The following is a 12886-nucleotide window of genomic DNA, read 5'->3' as shown; positions in this document are numbered from 1 at the left end:
GCTGTGCTGGGTCTTCATTGCTGCTTGGGCTTTTTCTCTAGTTGTGGCAAGCAGGGGCTTCTCTATAGTTGTGGTGCATAGGCTTCTCGTTGCAGTGGCTTCTCTTCTTGGGGAGCAAGGGCTCTAGGGCACCCGGTTTTCAGTAGCTGTGGCTCCAGGGCTCTGGAGCACAGGCTCAGTAGTTGTGGTGCACAGGCTCAGTTGTTCCACGGCGTGTGGGATCTTCCCAGGTCAGGGACTGAACTCATGTCTACTGTACTGGCAAGCAGATTCTTCACCACTGAGCCATCAGGGAAGCCTGACACATAGTCTTGATTATCTTTATTCTTTTCTTTGAATTTGCAGTATTATAGGTCCTAGATTAATATCTCTCAGATAAAGTTCTTACAATTTTGGCAATAACTCTTCCTGCAGACTTGTTTTTATTTTGTAGTATGTTTTCCTTTATTTTCATACCTCTGTGACTTGTACAGGAGTTAACTCCCACTTCACAGATAGGAAAATTGAGATACTAAGGAAAATGTGACTGCTAATAACAGTGATGCAGTGCAGGAGATCCAGGTTCGATCCCTGGTTTGGGAAGATCCTCTGGAGAAGGCAATGGCAACCCACTCCAGTACTCTTGCCTGGAAAATCCCATGGATGGAGGAGCCTGGTAGGCTGCAGTCCATGGGGTCGCTAAGAGTCAGGATACGACTGAGTGTCTTCACTTTCACTTTTCACTTTCATGCATTGGAGAAGGAATTGGCAACCCACTCCAGCGTTCTTGCCTGGAGAATCCCAGGGACGGGGGAGCCTGGTGCGCTGCCGTCTATGGGGTCGCACAGAGTCGGACACGACTGAAGCGACTTAGCAGCAGCAGCATGATAGTTCTATTTTTAATTTTTCTGAGGAACTTCTGTACTGTTTTCTGTAGTGGCTGCACCAATTTACATTCCCACCAAGAGCGTGCACTGGTATCCTCCTTCTTCCACATCACTTGCCAACACTTGTTATTTGTTGTCTTTTTTGAAAGTAAGCATTCTCACAGGTATGAGGTGATATCTTGTGGTTTTTTGATTTGCATTTCTCTGATGATTAGACATGTTGAGCATGTTTTCATGTACCGATTGGCTATCTGTATGTCATCTTTGGAAAAATGTCTATTCAATTATTTACCCATTTAAAAATCTAGCTGGTTTCTCTCTCTCTCTCAACCTCTCTTTCTCTCTTGCTATTGAGTTTTATGAGTTCTTTATATATTTATAATATTAACCTCTTATATCAGATATGTAATTTAGAAGTGTTTTCTTCCATTCAGTAGGTTGTCTTTTCATTTTGTTGATGGTTGCCTTTGCTGTGCAGGAATTTAAAAGATTTGATGCAGCCCCACTTGTTTATTTTTGCTTTTGTTGCCTTTGCTTTTGGAATCAGATCCAAACATTAATTTCTAAGATCAGTGTCAAGTAACTTACTGCCTATGTTTTCCTCTAGGAGTTTTATGGTATCAAGTCTTACATTTAAGACTTTAATTCATTTTGAGTTAATTTTTGTGTATGATGTAAGATAGTTGTTTAGTTTCATTTTTTTGCATACGACTGTCCAGTTTTCCCAAGACAGTTTATTGAAAAGACTATGCTTTCCACGTTGCATCTTCTTGCCTCATTTGTTGTAAATTAATTGAGCATGTATGCATGGGTTTATTTCTGGGTTCTCTATTCTGCTCCATTGATCTCTGTGTCTGTTTTTTTGCCAATAACATACTGTTTTGATTACTATAGCTTTGTCATGTAGTTTGAAATCAAGAGCATGATACCTCCAGATTTCTTCTTTCTCAAGATGCTTTAGCAATTCATGGTCTGCTGTGGTTCTGTAGACATTTTAGTATTATTTGTTTTATTTTCTTGAAAAATGTCATTGGTATTTTGATAGAGATATATAGATTTTAAAGAACTTCATGGTAACTTTTGAGAAAGATATTTCTATTTTCCTCATTTGACATGAGGGAAGTGAACGTATAAGAGGTTAAATGATACTTAATTCCATGTAGCTTTTAAGGTTGGAACTAAGTTCTGTTTGTTTAGGTAAGGATATTAGGGGGCAGAAGTACAGATGGAACTGTGTTGTGTGCGGAGAATCTGTGATAAGTGAGAGGACTGGGGTCCAAAAGAGACAGGTTGTTTTTGACATGTGGGTGGGAAGCAGAAATGAGAGGGTTCAATAGCAAATAGGATAAGAGTTGGAAATGAATGTTGCTCCTTTTGGAGTTGGGCTGGCATCTTTGAGACTTCCCAGTTCATGTAGGATGTCTTCTCCATTTTGTCATGTGACTTTGCTTTACTTTTTGCTTAGTGCATAGTGTAACATAACAGTTCCATGTAGGTACCAGCTTAGAAGTCGTGTGGCTTAGAAAAGAAAATATTTCTCAAATTTGTTACTGTATCTGTAAAATTAGCAGATAAGATTGGGCCCATCTTATAAAATTCCTTTCAGAATCAGGACTTTATAGGAATTGTTAAAAATGGACAGAATAAATTCTAAACCTAAGATTTGGCTTTTTATGATTTTTCTGCTCTCCTTTTTCTTCTTTTGTGAGATGATCTTTCAAAAAATCATATTCTCAACTCATCTCTTGAAAAAGTTATTTTAGTTGGATATTGGGCTTAAGATTTTTGTACCAGTGTTATCAAGATAACAAGAAAATATCTTTTTTTTTTTCTTCCAGGCCCTGCAGGAGCAGCTAAAGACGTGTAAGTACTTAATATTATGATTTTCTAAACTGTTTCTGAGGAAGACACTGTTTTCATGATTATGACCTTTAGATATGCAGGTTTGGCTGAAAAGACATGGAAGTACTATCTGTACTGAACACAAATCAAGGCTCTCATTTGATTTGTAACTAAAGTGCTATTTGAATAAAGGGATTATTTGTGGCTTTTTATTTTAGCCTTTCAGTTGCCCTAGCACTTTAACCCAGAACTTTATGAAAGGGAAATGTTTAATTGTGTTTCCATCCTAGCTTGTGTAGAGATTTCTTCTAATTGCAAGCCTGTGATTACGGCAGAATTAAGCACCTAGCTTCTATGACTATGCAACATCTTAGAGTTTAGCCCGTTGAGAGGGATGCGAGCCAAGCATTTACTAAAGATGCACTGAATTGCTTTGAAGTGATAAATAGACATTTGAGTGAATGTATATGTCCATTCGAGGTAATCAGTGTTGAGTTGAATTTTAGACCACAGGACCCTTTGAGGGTTTCCATCATGCATCTTCTTTGTATCTTCCTGCCTTGAATCTAGGTATAGACAGGACATTGCAGTAGTTCACTATTTAAGAGTGTTTGTGGCACTGGGAACTATATTCAATATTCTGTAATAAACCATAATAGAAAAGAATATGAAAAAGAATATACATATATGACTGAATATATACATATAACTGAATCATTTTGCTGTATTATACATTAGAAACTAACACAACATTGTAAATCAACTATACTTCAATTAAAAAAGAGATAAATAAAATGCAAATATTCTGGAAAAAGAAAGTGTCATTTAGGGAGCTGGGTAGTGAGGGTGGTGTAGGGAAGGGAGAAGGTAGGGATGAAGAGCCCCCAAGGACAAAAATAGAAAAAAGAATGTTTGTGGTCACTCCATGGATTGTGGGACCAACCTCTGTCCAAGCCACTGCAATCGGTTTGGAGGTCAAGACTGATGGTGCCACACACACAGACCAAGAGGGCAGGAGAAGATGTGTTACTCACATAATGAGGCTTTCTAGAGAGTGCAAGGTGGTCTCCTAAACTGGTCCATTCAGTTTGCATGAAGGAGGGGTTAAGTGGCTTTGTTTCTTATTATGAGTGGTGCTGAAGGTGGGTGTGGGTGGTGGGCAGAGGAGTGTCTGGCTGTCTTCTCCCTGTTGGCATACATGGAGGAGTTCACAGGTTTTTTTAGGCTTGCACAGTTGTGGGGCAAAAGGATCAGTTGGACTTGAAAGCTTTTGCCACAAGCAGAGTCAGGCATTTATATATATATATTACAAAAAAGGAATCCAGAGAAGATTAGATTAGGGCTATAAAGTTTTGGGGGGATTAAATAAGCTTTTTGTATGGAACTTGAGGTACAAAGGAAGCAGTGTAGAATACTTCAGTCTCCTGGTTGCAGTGGTTGAGTTTATTACCAAAGCATCTAGCAAGAGTGCGTTCAGCATCCTTATGTGTTCCTGGTATGGCAGTGTCTCCATCTCTCCTTCAGTCTCTCCCTTCCTTTTCTGTACGTTGTTGCCAGGTTAATCCCCTGCCCTTTCAGGATCTCTGCTCCCAATTTTAGATTAGTCTCCATTGCCCATGGGATTGAGTCCAGAATCCTTTGCAAAAAGGAAAAGGCCCTTTAGGTTTCAGCCTTTAGGAGAAGGAAGCCCTGCAGTCAGGGAGTGACAAGGTCAAGGGCCCAGCGGGGAGCTGGGTGCTCTGAGACCACTCTCAGGGTCTCACACTGACTTCCTGATTTCTGTCTTGCCTCCTTGATTTTTTTTTGCTGTTCCTTCTGCCTGGAATGGCGAATTCTGTCTGTAAAAATTCTGTCTATTCTTCTTGGCTTATATCTTATCCTTTATGAGAAGAACATCCCTGATCTCTCTGTTAGTTGTGTTATCTCCCTCTTCTGAACTCTTACAGCAGTTTGGACTTTTTTCCATTGGGAATTGAGAGAAGTCCCCTCTAGTTCGTAGTATCATGTTGGGAACACAGCTAGTGTGTAACAAATGAATCTCATAATTTTTCTTTAAGGAGAGATTGGTTGCATGACTTCTTTCTTTTAAAGGTATGGAAATTTCTAAGAAGATTTAGTGATGGCTTTTTGGATGTTTTTGTCAATATTACCTTCTCCAGGACATGAGATGCCATTTAACCATAACTACTTTTAAATTGTTTATTTTTTATTTTTGACTGTGCCAGGTCTTTGTTGATGCTCTGGCTTTTCTTTAGATGTGGCAAGCGGGGCCTACTCTCTAGTCGAGGTGCATGGACTTCTCACTGTGTGGCTTCTCTTGTTGCAGAGTACAGGCTCTGGGGCATGTGGGCTTTAGTAGTTGCAACACGTGGGCTCAGTATTTGCAGCTCCCAGGCTCTGGAGCACAGGCTGAATAGTTATGGTCCATGGGCTTAGTTGTCCTGTGGCATGTGGGATCTTCCCAAATCAGGGATCAAACCCATGTCTCCTGCATTGGCAGACAAGATTCTTTACCACTGAGCCACTAGGAAAGTCCCTTAACTACTTTTTAAAATCTTGAATTCACTAGATTTAAATGTCCTGTGACTTTGTGTACCTTATAAGTCCTGTAACTAAAAAGATATAATTTTATTCAATAAAGAAAGTGAAGTCACTCAGTCGTGTCTGACTCTTTGCAACCTCGTGGACTGTAGCCCACTAGGCTCCTCTGTCCATGGGATTCTCCAGGCAAGAGTACTGGAGTGCGTTGCCATTTCCTTCCCCAGGGGATCTTCCTGATCCAGGGATCGAACGTAGGTCTCCTGCATTGCAGGCAGACGCTTTAAGCTCTGAGCCACCAGAGCCCTTCAAAAGTAAATTGGTAGATTTAATTGGAAAAAGTTAAAGAAAAGTATAGTATTTTTTCCTTGCACAAAAGATATACTCAAACCTTTTTTTTTTTTAAAGCAGAAGCTGTAGATATATAAATCTTGACTGTAATATTAGAAGGTGTCATGAATGAAGGAGGAAACCAAGAAATTAAGACAATTTAAACTTTTATTATGAAGATTTAAATTTTTTGTTTTTGTTTGTCATCTAAAGAGACTGATCCCAAATTAAAAGAAGTGGCCAGACTCAACGTCATGGATGCTGAGAGTACAGCACTTCAAATAGGACACACAGCATATTATATAGACCACATAAAAGTCTTTTGAGGGGGGTTGTGATTGTTTTTATAAGTCAGAATCATTATAATTACTCCTTTAATATATAATAAAAATCAGTGTTCTAGGGATGGTTTGGGATTTTTACAGTATCTCCCTTTCACTATTATTTGCCTGCTTTCTATAGGCAAGAAACCAGGATATAATAAATAAAATGATGTTTTTGCCCTAGAGCAGGTCAGTATCTACTGGGGACCAAACTACAGTATTATAAGTGCTAATTATTAAAATACTCAAAATTTAATGCTAGTCTGGGTCTTCAAGGGTGAACAGGAGTTTGTGTGGGGAGGGGAAGAGTGGCAGGGCAGGGGAGAGAACACGATAAGAGGCCCTTGGGTACCAGAGAGCCTCATGCTCTTCTGGAAAGTCAGCCAGTGTTCCCGGAGCCTGTGGCACAGGCTCCGACACGTGGAAGATGAGGCTGATGGGCCGGAACCAGCTCTTGAAGGGCCTTTGGTGGCAGCCCGGTCATGGTACTTGATTTTTATATGCATTCAAGAGCCATTCAGAATTTTAAGGTGGGGACTTCCATGACTGTGCTTGGGCTTTAGGGCGATGACTCCCAGGGCAGTGGGCTGTGTGAGATGGCGGAGGGGTGGAGGCACAGAGCAGTAGTGGGGCTGAGGCCACGAGAGGGGCAGACAGCAGACAGGACACGGGAAAGGAGCAAAGGTGATGATGCATTCAGGGCACACCTGGAAATGTCATTGATAAGACCTGTTAAACGACTGAATAGGGAAGGAAAGGAAAGGAAAACCTGAGGTGAAACAATAGCTCTGTGGTTTCAAACTCGAGCCAGGGGAAGGGATGGCTGATGACCCAAAGAGGTCACATGAGCTAAAGGGAGAAGAGAAACCATTGAATGCGACGTGATGGCCACACTAGTCACTGGGGATGTGGTTTCAGTTGAGTGGAGTGAGTACCAGTAGAGTCAGTGTGGCAGTGAACTAGGAGTGAGGAAGTGATGCCTGGTCTTTTGTTTTACAATATTAGACAGTAAGGAATGGAAAAATGTGATAGCTTGAAGAGGAAATGTATTTTAAGAAATACATTTCTGTTATAAAATAAATACTAAGGAAATTTGTAAACCACAGAAAAGCATTTTAAAAAAAGAAAAAAATCAGCTATTATTCTACCATGAGAGACAAGAGACAATCAGCATTAATATTTTACATTATTTTCTTCCATTTCTTTGTGATTCTTTCTGCCTGATTATGTATATGGGTGATTTATATATTGAAGTTTGGTTTTCTTTCTCTATTTATCTTTACAGAGGAGACAGAGGGTGCACCGATAGGTGAGAGTATAGGAACCAGTAGAGCAAGAAAAGCTGAGGGTGGTTTGGGGAGGGGTTATCTGTGTGAGGGAGAGAATAATTGATGGATGTAGATTCTAGAACATGCAAGAAGGATTAAAAACATAGAAGGTTCACCTTACCAGCTTGAGATAAGGAAGAAAGTATGAGTAAAGATATATAGAAATTTAATCATCATAAGACAGACCTACATGTATATCAGGGAGTGAGACTTTTGTTTTTCTCACTCCCTCTCATCAAAATTGAACCACAGAACCCTCACATGCAGAACGAAATAGAAGTGAATTCAACTTGATGACATTTGACTGTTTTCACAAACCTGAAAGTCAACCATGCTTTTATTTCAGGGAATTTATCTTAGCTATTTGGCACAGATAGGTTGTGTTGGGATATTTTTGGTTGGAAATGGCAGAAGCCCAGCTTAAACTGGCCTAAACAAACAAACATAAAGGAATTTATTGGCACGTGTAACGGAAAAGCTCCAGGGGTTCAGCCATAGTCACAGCTGGATCCAGGTGATTGAATGACAGGAAGAAACTCTTTCATCTTTGCTTTCCTGTGTTTGGCTCCATTCTTTCCACTGAGGCAGCTTTTCCTCAGTTGTGATGGAGATGGCCAGTTTTTATCTCATTGGCTTAATTCCCATGAAAAAAGAGCTTCTCTTTCCCTGAAGATTGATCAAGTCATAGCGCTAGGCTCTCCCTGGCCAAGACATGGGATCAGGTGCCCCTCTCTGAACCAGTCAGTGGGCCACAGGGACATGGTTTCTCATTGGCCAGGCCTTGGTCACGTGCCAACTGCTGGAGCCAATCAGTGTCGTTAGCCTCACCTAACCTTAAATAGTGGGAGAGCAGTGGTTCCCACACCAAAGAAAAATTGGGATGCTCTTACCAAAATGGGAGAGAATTATAACGGGGCAGGCAGAAAAAAAGCAAGTTCTTCATGTAGATCAACTTTTATATTATTTCAAAATAATCTTTTGATTTAATTTTTATTGGAGTATAGTTGCTTTATACTGCTCTGTCAATTTCTGTTATATAGCAAAACGAATCAGCCATATGCATACATATACCCCTCTTTTTAGGATTTCCTTCCCATTTAAGTCACCACAGCGCACCGAGTTGAGTTCTCTGTGCTATATAATAGGTTCTTGGTAGTTACCTATTTTATTAGTGTATATAAGTCGATTCCAGTCTCTCAATTCATCCCACCCCTTGATTTACTTTTCAGTATGTGTGTGTGTTTTACAAATATATTTTGAATAAGAAACAGTATTAAACAAGTTGAATCAAATTTAATGTTTGCTGTTGAAAATAAAAGATCATAGCCACTCAATTTAAATAAAGTTATTCAAATACTTCTTTCACTTAAAACTTGTAAAGTGATATTTCATTAAGATTTTTCTTGACAAAGCAGTTTTATTGTTATGGAAGGTAACAGCTATAGAGAAAAATATCTTGGAATGAGTTACCATAAAACACATCAAACCTCAGTCTTTTTAAAAAGCTGAAATTACATATCTCTAGTCTTGAGTTTCCTTGGAATCCTTTTTAAATTTCCCATGTCTAATACATCTGTGTCAGCTGAGCCTTCTTCTAATTAAAGATCTGAGTGTATCTGATAACTTTGTTTCTCCTCTGTGAAGTGGCATGCAAGGCTGTTTAATGAGGGTGAAGTAGCTTGCTGCTGCTGCTGCTAAATCGCTTCAGTCATGTCTGACTCTGTGCAACCCCATAGACGGCAGCCCACCAGTCTCTGCCATCCCTGGGATTCTCCAGGCAAGAACACTGGAGTGGGTTGCCGTTTCCTTCTCCAATGCATGAAAGTGAAAAGTGAAAGTGAAGTCGCTCAGTCATGTCCAACTCTTCAAGACCCCATGGACTGCAGCCTACCAAGCTCCTCCAGCCATGGGATTTTCCAGAGTACTGGAGTGGGTTGCCATTGCCTTCTCCGGGGAGGTAGCTTACTACTCAAAAATTTTACCCATTTTCTGGGGGTAGGAGAGTATTTAGCATTGAAAAAACCTGCATTTTGGAAGCAGAGAGACCTGAGTTTAAACTTCTCTCCACCCTTAACTGTGCATGCGTGCTCAGGTGTGTCTGACTCTTGGCGACCCCATTGACTGGCTCCTCTATCCATGGAATTTTCCAGGCAAGAATACTGGAGTGGGTTGTCATTTCCTTCTCCCAGGGATTGAAACCGTGTATCCTGCATTGGCAGGTGGATTCCTTACCACTAGTGCCATCATAACACTGGGATGATATTAACTGTTCAGGGTAGCCATCTTCATCATTAGCATCATCATTCTCAACTTTAATAGCTTATCTTTATTGAGAACTGCATACCATAGAGTGGATTCCGGTACTTGAAGTATATCATCTCACTCACTACCCCCGACAGGGTGATGAAGACAGTAGTTCTTTTTCATTTTACAAATGGGGAGATGGGACACAGAGAAGTTAAGCAACCTCTTAAGGGTTATGATGGTTATTGATACAGTATATTTAGTATCCTAGCATAATACTTGGTATTATGTGTTGTCCCCTCCCTCATAAATTGTAGCTAGAATTACTAGGTGGTTTAAGGGTTGTTGAAAAGATTTGGCCAGTGCTTCTGTCAAGAAAGCCGAGTACCAAAGAATTGATGCTTTTGAACTGTGGTGTTGGAGAAGACTCTTGAGAGTCCCTTGGACTGCAAGGAGATCCAACCAGTCCATTCTGAAGGAGATCAGCCCTGGGCGTTTTTTGGAAGGACTGATGCTAAAGCTGAAACTCCAGTACTTTGGCCACCTCATGTGAAGAGTTGACTCATTGGAAAAGACTCTGATGCTGGGAGGGATTGGGGGCAGGAGGAGAAGGGGACGACAGAGGAAGAGATGGCTGGATGGCATCACCGACTCGATGGACGTGAGTTTGGGTGAACTCCGGGAGTTGATGATGGACAGGGAGGCCTGGCATGCTGCGATTCATGGGGTTGCAAAGGGTTGGACACGACTGAGCGACTGAACTGAACTGAACTGAACTGTCATGAATCACTGATGGGAGACGACCCAGTGCATCAAGGGCCTCGCCGTAGTTAGAAATCTCACATTCCCATTGTTTGTCCATCAACATGTGATTAGATTTTCCTCCGTGGAACGCTGTGGAATAGGAACAGGCAGAGAAGCAATTGGGCGTGTTCATTCAGGGATAGAGAGGGATTGGTGACCAGCAAGTATTGCTGAAATGTTTGACTACAAGGCACTTGCTGGAGGCGGGTGGGGAGGGGAAGCACTAAGTGGCTGATAAAAGGGTAGAGCCGAGAGGTTGTGTGGACTGGAGGCTTCTTTGGGGTTGGGCGCTGGGGATGGGAGATCAAAGGAAGATTGTTTTCCCCCCTAGGGAGTGGAATTGTCTACTCTAAAATATGAGAGGTGAAATAGTTGCCGGAACTAAGCTCTGTGGAGCACCCATGGGAGTAAGTTATTAGAAGAGCAGTAAAAATTGCTGGGATAGAGGAAGTTAGCAAAATGTGAAGCAAGAGGTCGACTGAATGGTTTTCATGGGATTTAAAATTGTCCAAGATAATGATGGTGAGAAAGAAAACCTTTGAGTCAGGGCCAAAATCTTCAGTGCATCTGGGGTCTGTTATGGCAAGGTTCTGATGCCAAAGAGGAGAATTTTGGAGTGAAAATAAAATTGACCTCAGCTGAAAGAGTGCTTTGGAGAGGTTGGAAGTATTCTGGCTCCATCTCCTGTTTGGAGACACTGGGACAAGGGAAAACTAACTGCTTATTCCCTAGGTTTTGAGAAAAGTGATACATCAGGGGAAAGCAAGGTTCCTTAAGGAGGAGAGAACATTCCTGCCTGCCTTGTAGCAAAGGATACTTCTACAGCCAGTATCGAAATAATCCAACACTATGAGCGACTTCACTTTCACTTTTCACTTTCAAGTATTGGAGAAGGAAATGGCAACCCACTCCAGTGTTCTTGCTTGGAGAATCCCAGGGATGGGGGAGCCTGGTGGGCTGCCGTCTATGGGGTCGCACAGAGTCAGACACGACTGAAGCGACTTAGCAGCAGCATGTGCTTCTTAGAAGGAGAGCAGGAGAGGGGTAGGGAAATTGCAATTTAATTCTTGACCCATTAAACCCTATACAAAGAGCAAATGTTACTCAAGTTCTCCGGTAATATTATACATTCTGGAAGAAAGAAAGGGACCAACATTGGCTAAGGGGTCTGACCAAGGAAAGAGACTGAAAGCTAACTACTGTCCTAAGGCGTTTTGAGATTGTGAAGATGTGAATGATATTACATATAGGCCCAAAGAGTCAGTGATAAAACATTAATTCTGTCCAAAATCATTTGTAATTGAATGCTTGGTGGAATTGATTTGAATTTCCCTGAAAAGCAGGAGTCATCGTAAAAACCTCTTACAGAGAAAATTGAATGATTGCACTTTATTTGGAGGACTGTAGAGTGGGTAGAAGGAAACACTGTCCATTAATAAGCTTGTTCCAAAGTCGATCATGAATGGTTGCTAAAACTAGATCATTGGAGCTACACAAATGATCCCCCAGAGGTTCATATTGAAATTGTACTGTTTACAAATCACAGCAAGCTTGGCCTCTTTTGTTACACTGCAAATAAGGAAAAAGAAAAGACTGCAGGCTGTTTTCTACTTCTTAGATCATCATTAATAAGAATAACGCTATATTTAGAACACTTTTCTTGATGAATAAATGAAAAATAAATAATTTCTTTGCCACGGAACTATGTTGTTCTGGAAGGCTCGGGAAATAAGAACTTTATGAATTTTAAGGCAACTGTAGCCACCATGCTTGAGGAGATATTAATTGGAGTGGCTGGCGGCTGCCTGATATTTATCATCTGTGTTTGTTCTGGTGAATGCACCTAATGTATCCATGCTGTGGGTTCATTATTTTACCTCTGAAACCCTTCTGTTGGTCCCTGAGGACAGCTATTTTATGCAACCCAGAAACTAAGCAAATATAGTGACGAAAATATTTTTATTACCAAGTGCTACTGAGAAAGGAAAAAAAGTAGTGGTTTGTATTTGCTGTAGTAATTCAGAATAAGGTCTCTACGTGATCGTTGATAAATGGACATCATAGTGGAATAAGAAGGGGCTTCTCTGGTGGCTCAGATAGTAAAGAGTCTGGCTGCAATGTGGGTGACTTGGGTTCAGTCCCCTGGAGAAGGAAATGGCAACCCACTCCAGTATTCCTGCCTGGAAAATCCCATAGATGGAGGAGTCTGGCAGGCTACAGTTCATGGGGTCAAAAAGCGTCATACACGACTGAGCAGCTTCACATAGTGATATAAACTGATGAAAGGGTTTAGGTATTTGGTGTGGCTATTTAGTTTTATATAGGTATATGCACAAAATGGGCTTCCCTGGTGGCTCAGTGGTAAAGAATCTGCCTGTCAATGCAAAAGATGCAGGTTCGAACATCCCTGGGTGGGGATATGGGGAAGATGCCCCTGCGGGAGGGAATGGCAACCCACTCCAGTATTCTTGCCTGAGAAATCCCATGGACAGAGGAGCCTGGTGGGCTACAGTCCATGGAGTCGCAAATAGTCAGACATGACTTAGTGACTAAACAACAATGCACAAAATACATTAATGAAGAAAGAACAGGCAGAGGAAAACCAGCCAGC

At 41.2% G+C, this 12886-nt stretch overlaps 1 protein-coding gene across 4 annotated transcripts in view; it reads left to right on the top strand.

Annotated features, from left to right (window-relative positions):
• C1H12orf75 (chromosome 1 C12orf75 homolog) overlaps positions 1–12886 on the top strand; it is a 46567-nt gene that overhangs the window by 13838 nt on the left and 19843 nt on the right. For all 4 annotated transcript variants that reach the window (XR_008709355.1, XR_008709356.1, XM_055566197.1 and 1 more), the window contains exon 2: positions 2705–2729. Coding sequence is in view for 2 of the 4 variants with exons in the window: in XM_055566197.1 (XP_055422172.1) it covers positions 2705–2729 (25 nt within the window). In the remaining 2 variants the exon portion in view is untranslated. The remainder of the gene's footprint in view (positions 1–2704; positions 2730–12886) is intronic.

Source organism: Bubalus kerabau, chromosome 1 (genome assembly GCF_029407905.1).
Source record: "Bubalus kerabau isolate K-KA32 ecotype Philippines breed swamp buffalo chromosome 1, PCC_UOA_SB_1v2, whole genome shotgun sequence".
NCBI classification, from domain to species: domain Eukaryota; kingdom Metazoa; phylum Chordata; class Mammalia; order Artiodactyla; family Bovidae; genus Bubalus; species Bubalus kerabau.
This window is presented reverse-complemented; position numbering and strand designations above follow the sequence as displayed.